General features: G+C 42.9%; 2 protein-coding genes across 20 annotated transcripts in view; one reads left to right on the forward strand and one right to left on the reverse strand.

Moving 5' to 3' along the window:
- Nucleotides 1–6,105, forward strand: part of HMOX2 (heme oxygenase 2) — a 35,293-nt gene extending 29,188 nt beyond the window's left edge. For 8 of the 16 annotated variants that reach the window (XM_072607483.1, XM_072607542.1, XM_072607520.1 and 5 more), the window contains 5 exons: nt 91–224; nt 2,043–2,160; nt 3,033–3,524; nt 5,025–5,151; nt 5,245–6,105. In XM_072607483.1, the coding sequence (XP_072463584.1) occupies nt 136–224; nt 2,043–2,160; nt 3,033–3,524; nt 5,025–5,151; nt 5,245–5,372 (954 nt within the window). In that variant the 5' untranslated portion in view covers nt 91–135 and the 3' untranslated portion in view covers nt 5,373–6,105. Of the gene's footprint in view, nt 1–5; nt 225–2,042; nt 2,161–3,032; nt 3,525–5,024; nt 5,152–5,244 lie in introns of all 16 variants that reach the window. The other 8 variants (XM_072607558.1, XM_072607586.1, XM_072607577.1 and 5 more) reach the window with 3 other exon arrangements.
- Nucleotides 6,106–7,412: 1,307 nt separating this feature from the next.
- CDIP1 (cell death inducing p53 target 1) overlaps nt 7,413–15,569 on the reverse strand; it is a 58,770-nt gene continuing 50,613 nt past the window's right edge. For all 4 annotated transcript variants that reach the window (XM_072607594.1, XM_072607608.1, XM_072607617.1 and 1 more), the window contains 2 exons: nt 9,467–9,725; nt 7,413–9,236 (listed from right to left, as the gene is read on the reverse strand). In XM_072607594.1, the coding sequence (XP_072463695.1) occupies nt 9,125–9,236; nt 9,467–9,725 (371 nt within the window). In that variant the 3' untranslated portion in view covers nt 7,413–9,124. The remainder of the gene's footprint in view (nt 9,237–9,466; nt 9,726–15,569) is intronic.

The following is a 15,569-nucleotide window of genomic DNA, read 5'->3' on the forward strand; positions in this document are numbered from 1 at the left end:
CTTAGCGTCATGGGTAATCCAGAAGAGACTGTGATCCTGTGTGGACATTCAGGAAAACCTCACTAGCTTTCCCTGAATGTCTCCCTGCAGGACTAGAGGGGTGAAAGAAAGTTTGAAGAGCTGCGGTAAGCCAAAATGTCATCTGAATTGGAGACACCATCAGATGGAATGGATGAATCTGAAAAAAAAACCTCTGGAGGACCCGAATGGGAAAACCATGCCAAGTGAGTGAGTTAAATACAAGACAACTTCCGGCTTTCCTCACCAGATTCAGGTTTTTTCCTTTTTGAGGGTTTTATTTTGATATGGACAAACCTTGTGTTACATTGTTACTTTGCTTTAGAGTAACAGGATAGAATGCACAGCATAAAAGGATTGCAGTGCATTTCAAACTCTGATGTTTATACAGAACTTTTCCATTTTCCCAAATGTTTTCACATTGCTAATTTGATTCTCCTTTTAGGACAGTGACAAGTAGGTAACAGCAGTAGTTGTGAGACATTTCATAACAGCTTTTTTAACTTTATTTTTTCATTTTTTAATCCAGTTATGTTACAGAAGAAAGAGTGGCTGGAGAAAATGCATTTAACTTTGTCCCCTCCTGGATGCTTCTGTCCCACCTGATATCCACAGGCAACCAGTCCTGCTGCCCTTCTCCAAGACTGATAGGGAGTTTTGTACACAGTACCAAGCATTTGTCTAAAGGACCTTAAGCTTGAAGATGGTGCTGAGCCCCTGAGAGGATCAGGAGCCAAGGCTGGCCTCTCTTCATAGTTCTCATTTTATGGCTCCAAAACTAACACTCACAATTTGGGGTAGTGAAGAGTTAGGGGATAAGAATATGAGTTGGCTTAGGAAGACGCCTGGCATTTTCTTGGGCTCCATTTTAGCTCCTTATTAGCAGATGTGTATCTGTTTTTTCTCTCAACCATATTTTTTCCACCATTTTGAGCTTTTGTGGACTGACTGGATTGTCAGGTGATTATCTAACCTTGTTCCACGTTGCAGATTTGCCTCCATTCTTGTTTTATCTTTTGTAAGGTTTTTTAAAGAGGCCTAATCCCAGGGATGCTGTCACCAGCCACCTCCTTTACATGTTATCTTTCCTGAGGCTCCAGGAGGCACAGCTGGAGACTTGACCTTTAGTCTGTTTGCATAAGAGGCAAGACATACTGGTCTTTGCACCATGAGGCCTCCTCCATCACTGAAGGTTGTCTCTGGCAGGATTCAGGGGAGACCTATTATCTTAGAGCTTTGTTCCTTTGAGGACATAGTGACTGTGAGATAGATTTGTGTCAGGAAATACATTTCTTCTGGTGCTTGGGTAAATGCAGCAGCAGAATATCTTTCACCTGTGTGGTTTATTCGCTCAGAAGAAGAGGAGGGCTGGCATGAGTGAGGAGGGCCACTTGTCATCACCTCTGTACCTCTGTGGCCAAATCTTTGTTGCTTCTGTTCTGTAGCATGGCCTGAAAGGCCTCCTGCCTCATAATGGGTTCTCTAAGGAACTGGATTTCAGACAGCTGCTTGTATAGTCTAGGGATTTGCTGAGAGCTTTCTTTTCACCAAGCTGTCCTTGGCTTTTCACCAGACCTAGAAGAAGGGCATAGTTTTCATCCAGAAATAGGAGCTTGGGCTTTGAAATGTGTAACTCTAATTTGGAGTCCCTTTATTTTTCCCCAGACTCAAGCTACTAATTCTTTTGCCTGCTTAACCTTACTAGGCAGCTGCCCTGTAGTGAGGACTCCTGGCTTTTGTGCCCAGCCAGAGGTTCAGCCTAGGTCTGGTGAGCCAGTCCTAGCTTTTCATCTCTTTTAGCAAAGTGAGTTGCTGAGATTTGCACTCTTGTTAGATATATTAGGATTGGGGTATACCAGTTTTACCATCATACACACAGTGTGGTCTTTACTGAATGGCTGAATCTGGTAATAGTCCCCTAAAAACCCCTTTTAGAAAGCTCTGACCAGAAGATCTTGAGCTCAGATAAGGCTTAACTCTCAGCAGGCTCGACACATCATACGTCTCGTTCTCTCTCTCCACAGACAGATGGACCTTTCTGAGCTTCTAAAGGAAGGAACAAAGGAGTCTCATGACCGTGCAGAGAACACTCAGTTTGTCAAAGATTTCTTAAAAGGTCACATCAAGAAGGATCTCTTTAAGGTTTGTATTCTCCATGAAACTGGCAGTTCTGATGAGCTAAGAGCTTTAGAAATGTTAGAGGACGATTTGGCCAGGCAGGGTGGAAAAGGATGGTAGTGGGAAAGCTTCAGTGTACCTACCCCCTAATGTATGCTTCATATTAATATGGGGATGGAAGACTGAATCTCTCCAGGAGGTTCCTCTAGAAGCTTCCAAAGAAGGCCAAGGTAATTGTGGTTGTATGTAATCAAAAAGTCTTGAGTTAACAAAAATTAAATATTTGTGTGATAAAGAATTAAGTATATAAGACTTTTTAAATTGTCTCCTAAGCATGTTTCAAGTAATTTCATTTGTAAAAATTTGATTAGCGTAATATGGTGGTCTGGGAACACTGTTATGTAAAGTGATTTACACCCTTCTTTTTCCGTTTTTAAAGCACAGTGGCCCATTGGAGACCTCTTGGTCACCAGAGGATCTGTTAAAGGCATAGGGAGAGGGGACAGGGTCAATTTCAGGGTCTTCCTGAAATTATGTCTTAACTCTTGACTTCCTCAGAGGTTGGCATTGCCCTACCAGCCAGTCCTTTTGAAGACCAAGCATCCAACAGAGGTTTTGCAGAAACAGCCAACAACAATTTTGTCAGTTCCCCTAAGCGTGTGATGTCTAAACAAAAGAGATATGGAAATGGAGGTGGTCACAGCTCTAAGGCAGAGGGCCTAGATCTGACAGTTTGTTTTATATATGAGGACCACTTTAGAGTTGTGCTTCTACAGTCTTCTTTTTGATGATAAATAGCCAAAATTGCTAGTGTGCTAATGATGGCCTTGAGCTCCTGACTGTGCAGTGCTCACCTTCACATCTCTTTCCCTTCTTCCTTACCCTGTCCATGACAGCTAGCTACCACTGCACTTTATTTCACGTATTCAGCCCTGGAAGAGGAGATGGACTTTAACAAGGACCACCCAGCCTTTGCTCCCTTGTATTTCCCCACGGAGCTGCACCGCAAGGAGGCACTGACCAAGGACATGGAGTATTTCTTTGGGGAGGAGTGGAGGGAGAAAGTGAAGTGCTCAGAGGCCACCCAGAGCTATGTAGACCGGATCCATCACGTGGGGCAGCACGAGCCAGAGCTCCTTGTGGCCCATGCTTACACACGGTACATGGGGGACCTTTCTGGGGGCCAGGTACTGAAGAAGGTGGCACAGCGGGTACTGAAGCTGCCAAGCACAGGAGAAGGGACCCAGTTTTACATATTTGAGAATGTAGACAATGCCCAGCAGTTCAAGCAGTTTTATCGGGCTCGGATGAATGCCCTGGACCTGGATCTGAAGACCAAGGAGAAAATTGTCGAGGAGGCTAACAGGGCCTTCGAGTACAACATGCAGGTACCAGTGGAGGGATAGTGGGATAGGTGGGATTGGCTAGATTTCTTAAGTAGGAAAGGGATCTGTTTGGCAAGAGGGGGATGAGCCTTAACTGTCCTTAGGGCAGATGTGTGGGTGGGTGGGTGGAGGAGGGGGATGGAGGAGGCATGTTAGAATAGAGTGAATGTTTTATCAGTGGTCCGACCAAAGGTAAGAAATGGAATTGCACACCACCTCTTAACTTGAGGACCTAAACTCAGGAGCGATTTTGCCAAAGACTTTGCTGGTTATAGCCTTTTGTTTAAAAGTATTTCAGAAAATGCTATGGTTTTCACTTTTTTTAGGATAAGAAGTTACTTTTTGTAGGCTTCAGATGTGAGAGGCCAATTTCAAGCAAGCTCTATCTTGTTGCATTTCAGAGAAGGGTACTAGAAGCATCCTACTTAGATTTAGAGAGAAAATGAATTAGAAGTATCACAGGATCAGTGATACTGAGCTCTGGAATCAAGTGCTCCAAGTGGGAACATAATAGTATAGTAAAGGCCACTTAGAAGTGGTGGTTTGGGAAGGTCCACTTTAAACTCTTGATACGAAGTTTCTTTGTCTTGGGGGCTTTCATTCACTCTTCGATGGGCCTCTGGAAACAGATTCCATCTGGGCATGGGCTTTTGGACATAGTAGGTTATGAGTCAGTCAGTCTTTGGGCCTATTCCAGGGAACTCTCAAATCCTCAGCATGGTCTCTGTGTAGACTGCATCTCACCTAGGACAGGCTTTCCCTCCTCATAACAAGAGATACCTTGAATTAATAGCATGAGGTTACTCAAGAAATGCCCAGTGTGTATCTCAATTGATTTTTTTCCTAGGCTAACTTTTTAAACTTTTTGTTTGGTCTTGACCTTTGATTTTATTGGTATAGGGAACCTGGTGAGAAAATTCCTATCAATGCAGAACTGCAACTGTTCTGCAAGTTACCGTCTGAGAGAATTCCTGGGGCAGTGAGATGTTAAGTTAGTTGTCCAGGGTCACACAGCCATTATGTGTCAAGAGGTGGGACTTGAACCCAGGTCCCCCTGACTCAAGAGCTGCTCTGTAAACCCTATGCCATGCTTTTTTTAAACTACCCACTTCTTAATCTGTCCTTAAGAATATTGGAACTAGATTTCTCTGGGTTGGGCTGTGGAAGTGAATTGATCAAGCTACGTATGTATGGTAGAACCCAGTGATTGGTTCCCCTGGGATATTCCTATCAGTGAGAGAAACAAAGGACTATGAGGAACCAAGAAAAGCTGCCTCAGCAGATCTGAGATCAGTCTCCACCCCTCAGGGAGGGCATTAAAGACTATGATATTTGATTGATCCAGCAGCAGCAGGTTATAAGGAATTACCCTGACACATCTAACAGGAAGTTGCTTTCCCTTCAATCCTTGATCCTAGTCATATCACCTGTCACCCCAGCCCCTCAATATAGACTAAAGGAAATCTGTCAGGTGAGGGCTCAGTTGATACTCTACTCCTCCAGATTTTCAATGAACTGGACAAGGCTGGCTCTTTGCTGGCCACAGAATCCCAGGATGGAGAGCTCCCAGTACATGATGGGAAAGGAGATGTGCGAAAATGCCCCTACTATGCTGCTCAACAAGGTAAAGGTGGGTCTTTACCTTTCTCCAATACATCCAGACAGGGTTGTTCATCTTGGCTTTCTAACCCCTTGGTGTCTCCTGTTGGCATTGCCCCTGCAGGTACCCACGAGGGTAGCGACTGCCCCTTCAAAAATGTCACGGCTGTAATGGGGCAGCTCAACCTTCAACTCATCCTTGCTGCTATTGTGGCCCTGGCTTCTGGACTGATGGCCTGGTACTTCATGTGAAGGAGGAGCCTGTGACCCTGGTACTTCCCAGGCATAATCCCAGTCAACCACCCTATCCCTACCCTAACCCCACTGACTAAACCCATCACCTCAGGTGACTTTTTTTTTAAAGCTGGGTTTGAGAAAACAAGAAACCAATAAAACCAATAAAACCAGACACTAAAGTCAATGCCCAACAGACTGCTCTCTGCAATATGATTCTGTAACTCATGGATCTCCCCAGCAATCTAAACCCAGAGGAGGACTCCAACCCAGAACTTAGCGATATAGGAAGCGCAGCTGAGATCCAAAAACCTCTAGCATAGAGGAGCAGTTTCCCTCAGCCTGGTGGAGTCAGCTCCTCCCCTAAGGGCTCCACCATGTACTTAGGGCTCTTCCTTCTCGTCTCTCATCACTCAGGTTTGTGTTGATCATTCAGTCGATGAGATGCTTCACTCAGAACAATGGTAACTTGTTGGGGTGGAAGGAGGGGAGAGAGCAAAAGAATAAAGCTGCTACACTGTGTCCACCACACCAAAGGCAGGGGGACAGATAGCCCTGGGAGGAAAAGAGCCTGTGTTTCTGGGCCTGGGAACCAGGCTTGTGCCCTAGACTCTGAGGAAGATTTTCATTTTCTTCCTTCAGCAGACCAGCCCTTGCTGTCTGTCCTGGACAGAACAACAGGAGCAAAGAATTTGGCTTCTCATGTAACCAATGTAAATGCTAAAGCATCCAATAAAGTTTATACTTGAAACTTTCTGCCTTTTGTTTCATAATGTAATGTAAAAAAACAGATTTTAAGTACTGATACCTCCACAGCCCCTTGAGCAGGAGAATTTGGGAGGAAAGAAGTGGTATGCAGCACTGCCCCTAGGTAGGTATATTGGACAGATGAGGTTCTTAACCTGAGCCTTGGAGTCAGGTAGTGAGGCAGCCCCTCTTCTGTTTTAGATTTCACATTTATAGAAAGGCCTAGGTCACAGAATATTGGAACTGAATTTTTATATCTCAGATGAAGTTACTTGACTTGAGGTCATGTAGCAAGTGACAGGATCTAAACTCAGGTGGTCCATTTTAAGTCTTGAGCTTTTCTCTTTATCACACACTGTCCCACAGGCCACACTCCCAAGTGTAGCAGAACCAGATGAAAATGTAAATGAGAAATATTTAACAAAATACAACAAAATACAAGAGTTATCTTGTGGTCTTCTAAGTAAAAGAGCAGCCTACAGGGACCCTCATGTACAGTTTAGTGGCCCCCATTTCTGTTTGAATCCAACACCATTATATTACATCACGCTGGATTTATGCCAACTCAGATTGGCCCCGAAAGTACTGATTACCACAGGACAAGGAGTAAAAATAGCTGACAGTGTAGAGGTCGCCCTTTTGTTACCACCTCCCTTACTCAGTTTCTCTGTTCCCTGAGAAGATTAAGTACAACACTTAATTCCACTCATTACCTATCCCTGTTCCTAGCATAGGCATATGAAATTGAGTTACCATCCAGAACTTTTTCAACTTGGGATGGGCTTAAGGAGTTCCTTGTGCAGAACTTCCTCTACCAACTCAAACAGGCACCTTTTCTTCAGCTTCCTCTATGGGCTAAGGATAGATTGACTATGCTAGCTTGTCAACTTGGGTGGTGCTATCTTCAGAACCTCTGAAAATGGTGAGGGTGGGGAATGCTTTATCAACACAAAGGTCTCACCAAGGTTCTTGCCTTTTCTAATACTGTCACTGATATCCCTCCCAATTTCTGAAGTTATTTATTAGAGGAGGGGAAAAGCCCATAGGAAAAGGGCTAAAATTGTGAGGAAAGGTACAGCATTGAGAAGTTAAGGAATTTGCCCAGTCACATAACCATTATGAGTCAAAGGTATAAATTGGAACTACCTGTTTCTGAGGCCAACTATCCCTCAGGCCAAGCTACTTCTTAAGGCTGTTATCTAGAACCCCAGATCTGCTGTGGCTAATGGTTGAAGACTTTGGTAAGACCAAACAGGTTTTGGATATTTCAGATCCCAATGCTCCTCCTAGGCAAAATAAAAATACGTAGGGAAAGGTGGGCAGATGGGCCAATTTAATGTAAGTGAGAAACCAAGACTTGGGAACAAACAGGTTCACATTAAATAGGATGACATGCATTTGAATTGCAAAAACCAGGGAAGGGGATACAGGAGTAGCAGTAATGCTTATGACCCAGGTCCCATGTCTTCCATTCAGTGACAGGCTTAAATCAGATGTCACTCAGCCTCATTACCCATCATCACCTCTCTTCATTCTCTACTTAAATTAAATAACATGATTTCTCCAACTGAAGCTCTAAACACAATGGACATTAAAAGGTTTAGTGCAAAAATAGTGTTCCCCAACACGGTTTAAAAGAGAAGCTCTCTGCCAAACATTTCACACCAAGCCTGCTGTGCATGTGCCATCTAGTGGTCAGTCAATACATTTCCATGTCTGGGAAGTGAGGGTGGAGCAGAATTTAGAACAGTTAGTAGTCTTTCTGGCCTCTTCCCAGTCCCCCTCCCACCACAGGTGTGCACCTGAGACACAGAAAAGGACTGAAATGCCAAATCTCAGGTACAACAAGGAACAAGCTGAGTCCTCCATTGCCACTTCCCCCTCATCTTCCCAGAGATGGGGCTCAGCAGGGGTCCGCAGGTACAACGTTGGACTTCTGGATGCAGTTGATTTCGCTCGTTACCTTTTCTAAGTCGGCCTCCCTCCTTGTTCCAAAATGGCATCATGCTTGAGCGGGGCTCTTTGAGGTCTAACGACCTCATTGCACACCAAGTCTTTCCTAATCAGCACTCAGTCCTACCGAGCTTCTACACGTCCTAAACTGTGATACCTGACAGTGTCTAATGCAGCGTTTTCAACTCTTTCTATTACATAGAAGGCCTGTCTTTCATGATGCATCTAGTTCCTACCAGAATTTGCATGATCCCAGGCTGCTTTAGTCTATCTTTTAGGAGCTTAGAGCTTTCTTGGTATAATTAGAAACACAGGATGATGGCCTTTGGAATCCACCTCTTCCCCTGTTGTGTGCTCTCGGTGGCTAGTAAGGACCACTTTGCCCCCCGGTTTCTCTACTCCTTAAGCAAGAGCTCCCTTCCACCCTTCAGTACCACCATGGTCAGCATCCCATGTCTGGCTAGTTGTAGTCATGAGCCCTACACCTTGGGCTATTCTGTAGTATAGAAAGTATCAGAACAGACATGCAAGAGTGGCCGGGCAAACTGACTGGTAATAGAAGGTAACTGTCACTGGAGAAGGCATACGGACAGGGTAGGAGGAAGAGGAACTTCTATCCCAGAGGCCCCATGAAACAAACTACTATTCCAGGATGCAGGTTTTCTCTGATTCCCAAGGAGGCAAATGTGAAAGAACCAGTACCTAATAATATTACAATAGCGTGATCTGGAAACTTTCAATGGGGAGAGTACCTCTGCTAGTGGACAGTTAGTTCACTCTTGAAATCCTGATTATACACACTAAGCAAAATATCAATATCCAAAATAACATGCTTGTCACTTCCCCCCCACCCTACTGACACTAAACTTCCAGTCTGCCAAACCCTAACCAGAAGAGATAAAATATCCCTGGGCTTGACAGACCAGAGAGGACAGGAGTTCCCTGCTTCCAACCTAAGGAGGAAAAAGGGAGAAGCTACTGCCAAGCAGGAAAACAAAGCACAGGGTATAGGATTGACAAGCCAAAAGGAGAGATGGTAATCCCGGGTCCCAGCTCCCGGGTGGTCTCCGTTAGCACAGGCGCTTGTACGTGTAGATGTAGGCTTTGCAGTTAGGACAGCTGTGTGTCACATCTTTGAAGTCATCAATCAGGCAGGGGATCAAGCAGCAGCCCAAGTCACACCTGAAACGAAGGAAAAGTTAATCCTGAGAACAAAGAAGCTGTGACCAGGGAAAGGTTTGGAGGAAGGAGATGATGAGCAACAGCCTAAAGCCTTCTAAAACTGGGCTGCAGAACTAACAGGGTCAGATAATGATAGGAAAGCAGCTCTGCAAGTCAACCACAGTAAAAGATGTGAGAAGCTACGAGTGGGCAGAATTTTTGCCTCACCCAGGCCAGGCTTTTCCACATACCCCATGAAGCAGCAGAAGAAACCTAGTACAAAGTTCATCAGGCCAATTTCATAGGAGATCTTGGTGGTGATAGACTGCTGGCAGTGAGGACACACTGTCTGCACTGGTGCACCCTCGAAGATTTCTCCCTGCAGCACAGTCACTGTGGTTGCAGCCCCCGAGGGGACAAGGACGGTGGCTGTATGGCCCCCAGGGCCTGGATAAGGACCTGTGGGGTAGTAGCCCATGGGAGGGTGGGGACCAGGAGGTGGATAGAAGCCTAGGGAAAAGAGACAACAGTAACTCAGAGGCAGCTAATTTTCCCCAAACATTAGACCTGCAAAAAAAAAGAATGTTAGCATTTCCAGTACCCAAGGGTAATAGGTTAATTCAGAAATTTTGCCCCCTCCTCCTCTACCAAATGGACATCAGAAGTCTGTACAGGGACCTAAATGAATTGTTGGAGCAGTTAAACTCTGGTATGAGGTATCTGGAAGTCCCACTTCCCTGTCCCCAGCTGACCATTTGCATCCTTGAAAGTCCTTCACAAAATGGGATAAAAGCTCATTCCAGTATGAAGACTTCATCATCCCACCTGGGTTCACACACTTTGGCATCAGCTCTGGTTTCTTACTCACTCAATTTATATATCATTTTAAATTTATAATTCCAAAATATCTCTTGGATCCATCCCTTTATTTACATGACTATCACCTTGGTTCAAGCCTTTATTACTTCTTCACTGAACTTCTACTACATTTACTATCTAGTTGGTCTTTCTCCTCTCTTCAGTCCACATTCTAGTCCTTCACCAAAAAGATTCTCCTAAAATGTGCATCTGAAAATGCCATTCTCCTACTCAAACTCCTGTGGCTTCCTAGGGTCTCTAGATTAAATATCAACGATCCTGGCATTTAAAATCTTTCACAACTTGTACTCAACCTATCCAACTTTTAGTACACAGTTCCTCCCCCCGAACTGTGCTCTCCATGGTTCAGCCAAACAGGTAAAATAGAACTGTTACTCCAAAACAGCTCTCCAGCTCCTATTTGGTGTCTTTGTCCTTGCTGTTTACCTCAGGTCTAGAATGTACTTGCACATCCCCTCCACTGCAGAGATTCCTTCCCTTTAATCCAAAGCTAAAGCACTACCTTCTACATGCTTTTCCTGAGAGGCCCCCTCCAAAGAGCTGCTACTGCTCTCACCAAACTGCCTTACCTTTGTTTTGTATTTTTCTATACGTACATGTCTCCCCTGCCTTAAAGGCACAGGCTGTTTTATCTTTGTCTAGTATCCCAGCAACTAGCACAACACTTGGCACACTGAAGGCGTACACCAATGCAGTACCCATAGAGCAGCCGCTAAGAATATTTATGAGTATTTCCAGAGTAAATTCACAAAATATAAACTGTCTTCCTCAAAGGCAAAACCAAAATATTTATTTGGGAAATCATTAGAACACCAGGAGGTAAGATTTAACAGGGTACTTATCACTAATCCAGGGAGCAATGACCTTGTAAACCTTCTTTCTATCAGGCCTCCCCACAAAAATAAGTTCCCCTAGACAAACTCCTTCCTCAGCGCACTCACAGCTTGCTTCTCTCTCTGCTCTGCCTGTTCTCTGCTTGTACTCTTTCTCTCCTCCTTGGGCAAGTTCCTCCCAGTTCAAGCTCCATCCACAGACTCCATGTGTTGGGCCTATTAATGGGCAGGGAAGATCTTCCTATTCTATTAACATTACAGAAGGCAACTGTTATTTCAGATTCACTACATTAACAGGAAAAGCTTGAAACGTATAACCTGAGGTAGAGTCTGAAGTCTCCATACATCTCAGTTTTGATAATCACTTTCTTTACCTCCTACTCTTTCTGGAACAGCATATCTATGGATGTCTCCACTCTTGTAAGGGAAAACCAGAATTTTCCAAGGACTGAGACACAAATTTTGGCTGAAGAGAAATGGTATAATGGAGATAATCTCATTAAACAGTTTCATGAGAAAGGCCAGACTAAGGTGAGGCAGCTAGATGATGAAGTGGATAGTGTTGGGCCTCGAGTCAGGAAGACCTCAGTTTGAATCCTGCCTCACATACTTCTTTGCTGTGTGGCCCTGAGCAAATTGCTTAACTTCTGTTTCAGTTTTCTCATCTGTGCAGTGGGGATAATAATGCCTCCTAGGGTTACGCCTCCTAGTTACTGTAATCTCCTTAAGGACAAGGATTGTTTTTTGCCTCTTTTTGTATCCCTAGTGCATAGCAGCGTCTTATCCCAGCAAATTGTTCATTTTTTCATCAGTTTATTTTTCCTTTTACCTAAAAATAAACCTTGTTCAGCAAGAAGGGGAAGACAGTCCCTAGTAAAATTGGAGTCAGTTTAAAAGAAATTCAAGTTTTTTAGTAAAGAAACTTCCCCCAAAACTATCTGGAACTAGAGCCAAATTTTGTCAAATTTTTCCCCCCTTCTTTACCTGGTCTAACCAGGAAGGGAAAAAAAGAAACCAAAAAGAGATAATAAAAAATACAAAGAGAAAGAGACTATCTTTAAGCTTCTGAGATTTACCATATTGATAAGAGACTAATTCATGACTTCATAAAAAATAACAAATGTCACTCTCTGACTATGAATTTTCAAATTATGAGGGGAACTAGATTAAATTTGGTTTTCAACTGAATTTTATAGTCATTTCTCTGGATGCACATCAGAGATTATTAAAAATGGGGAATCAGTGAAGTTAAACATTTGAAATTAGCCTTTTTCTTTCTAAAAGCCATCTTTTCTCTCTCATTTTCCATCTCCTCCCTCACCACTCACACTCTATGAATGCCCATTATCAAAAGGATGGAGGACCATGGAGGTTCCCTTGAACTATGTACGCACTTGACAACTCCAGTATAATTGAAAGCATTCATTTCCTGAGTGTGTCTCTCCTCTCTGTGGAAAAACTTTATTGCTTTGTCTTATCTCAAAGCAAAACTGTAGCAGAGTGAGCTGCATGTATGATAAGCTGTTTAAGTTAAGCCCTTCACTTTAGCATCTATCCAACTGAGATATTTTTCAATTTACTAACAATGACACCGATAAACTGCCTAGCTTGTCACATTTTTGGGTTCTTGGTTCTCCCAAGCTTATTTTATGCAAACATTGTTATATTAGGAATTACGACTTTAAGCCTGAATTAGCCTCCTGTATATTACTACCTGACGGCTGGGGAGACTTTGAATTATTTTATGCTTAATCCCACAAATGCTAACCTTAAATCTTCCTATTAGAGCAGATGTTCTTATTCTATGATCCACAGTACACGATTTCCATTTCCTACCCCCCAGATATTCAGGGATGGAATTAAGGGGATCCATGAATTTGATTTTTAATACTTTAATAACTATATTTCAATATAGGTTTCCCTTGTGATCCTATGTATTTCATGTTTTCTTATTTAAAAATATTATTCTTAGAAGGGGTATAGAGACTTCATCAGAAGTGGTCCCTGACACAAAAAATGTTAATTCAATAACAGAAGCAGTTTCCTGAGGGTCATGACATTCTGCCTTCTGGAAAACTATTACCCAAACACTTCAAGGTATACACCCAGACATGGGAAAAATTAATTTGTTTGGGGGAAATAGTACAAGAACTTTGGGAAGCTGGAAATCCTATTAACTCCTGATGCTTAATCTATAGTTACTGTGATAGCAGAAATGTCTATATGAAATTTCAAGCTTATAAAATTGAAAAGGGAAATTCTCCTACGTCTAAATGGAAATTCAGTGGTCCTCCAGACACGAACATTAGAAAATTGGTTTTTAAAGTTTTAGATTGTTACTAACAGGCAACGTGGATTTTGTAAAATTTACAGCTGGATAGAGCTCACCTATTTGGACAGTTACACAGAGGAATTAAAGCTGTGAAGTTCCCTCTCCACAAGATGGGATGATTCCACAGCAGTTTATTAAAAGCTAGCGTTGGTCCTAAATTCACACTACTCTTCTCTAACAGTTTTTGGTTTTTGCATTAAAAAAATAAGCACCCCTCTACCTTTATGAACATCTAAACAAGAGTTTGAAAACAGTTCCATTTACAAGAAATAGGAATATCTGGAATGTAATCAAAATGTGAAGTAGGTTACTTATGCAATATTTAAATGATTAATTTGGTGATACTTAGAAATCTGAATCCTGCTATACCCTATTAAAATGACTCCCAATTCCCATTATTTTTCTGTGTAAAATCTCACAAGTTTTATCATTATGACTATTAATTTTCACCAGTGATTTGTCTTGGAATGTGTTATGAAAAGGTAGCAAGTCATACATAAATGAGAAGAGAGCTGGAAGCTTTTGGAAAGACTTCATATGAGTTTACTGGGTACAAAAGGTGGGTGATTTTCAAAGATTAACCTACAGCTGTCAGCCAATACCTGAGAGTACTGCTTTACTTTCACATTTTGGACTTCTCAGGTTTGTAAATTTGGATTATTTATTGCTTGGGAGTTCACTGTGACCCTGGTTATGTGGATAAATCATGAACCCTGGATAGGTTTTCCTCAGATCTTCAGGACATTTCTCTGGATTCTCCTCCTACCTGAGTGCTCCTTCTCTCAGCCTCCTTTGCTGGATCTTCACTAACTTTGAATGTACCCCCCAAGGCTCTGTTCTGGGCACCCTTCTCTTCTCCCTCTGTATGGTGTCACATGATGATTTGGTCAGCTCTCATGTATTATTTCTGCACAGACAATTCCCAGATCTAAATACCTACTCTCTCTCCTGAGTCCCAGTCTCACGTCAATAACTGGACATCTAGAACCAAATGTCTTCTATGCATCTCAAAATTCAACATGTCCAAAACAGAACTCATTATCTTTCTCCCTGAACCCATCCCTTCTTTCCAACTTTCATATAGTTATCAAGGGTACCACCATCCTCCCAGTCATCCAGGCTCACAACTTGGGCTTTGTCCTCATTACTCACATTCAGTTCGCCAACAGATCCAATTTGTTGTCAAATCTTACTGTTTCAGCTTTCACAACATCTGTTGTAAAAGTCCCCTCTCCCCACTCACACAGCCACCTCTCTAGTACAGGCCTCTATTACCTCTTGTCTGTGACAACTTTCTAACTGGTCTCCCTCCCTCAAGTTTCTGCCCAATCCAGTCCATCCTCCACCAGCTAATGTGCAAATCTGACCAGTTACTCCTCTTCCAAATCCTATGGCTTCCTATTACCTCCATAAAGTTATCTGGCATTTAAAGGTCTTTACAACCTCCTTTCTTTCTGTCTTTCTGCTCTTCCTATACCATATTCCCTTTCATGTGTGTTACAATCCATGCACACTGGCACATTCTATATTTCATCAACAAGACACTTGATCTCCACCTCAGTGCCTTTGCTCTATGGCTGTTCCCCATGCCTGAAATACTCTGTCCCCTCACCTACTTTTAGCTTCCCTTGCTTTCTTTAACACTCTACCTAAATCTCACTTTTTCTAGGAAGGGGAGAAGGGAATAAGGATTTACGAAGTGCCTCTATGGACCAGGTGCTATGCTAACCGCTTTGTAAACAGTGCCTCATTTTCTGATCCCCATCCTGCTATCAGTGCTGTTGGCACAGTGTCTGGCATATAGTAGGTGCTTAATGGCTGAGAATCACAAATACAGAGCTATACAGAGGCCTTGACAACCACCTCATTTCACAGTTGAGAAAACTGAGGCCCAGCGAGGTTAAATAACTTGCCCAAAGTCACACAAGTAGTTCCAGAGGCCGAATGTGAACTCAAGTCCTTTGACTCCAAAGCCAGTGCTCTAAACTGTTACCATGATGCTTCCGTGCCCACCTAGTCATCCATCCCCATCTATAAGTACAAAGAGATCTGATATATATTGAATAAAGTTTGAGGTAGAATAGGGCAAAAAAGGCAAGGGATGGGGACACCTGGAACAGGTGTCAAATTTCAAGGCAGCTCGTTAGTATGTGTACATTAGGAAGAGACTGGAGGAAGAAGTTGCTGAGCAAGCTGTTTGTTTTGTACATCAAAGGTCTTTGAAATTACGTTATAGTTTTTAACAGTCTACACCTTTTAAACCAAAAATAACCTCCTAGAGTAATTTGACAATGTATTTGATTTTATCTT

Source organism: Notamacropus eugenii, chromosome 1 (assembly GCF_028372415.1).
Source record: "Notamacropus eugenii isolate mMacEug1 chromosome 1, mMacEug1.pri_v2, whole genome shotgun sequence".
Taxonomy (NCBI): domain Eukaryota; kingdom Metazoa; phylum Chordata; class Mammalia; order Diprotodontia; family Macropodidae; genus Notamacropus; species Notamacropus eugenii.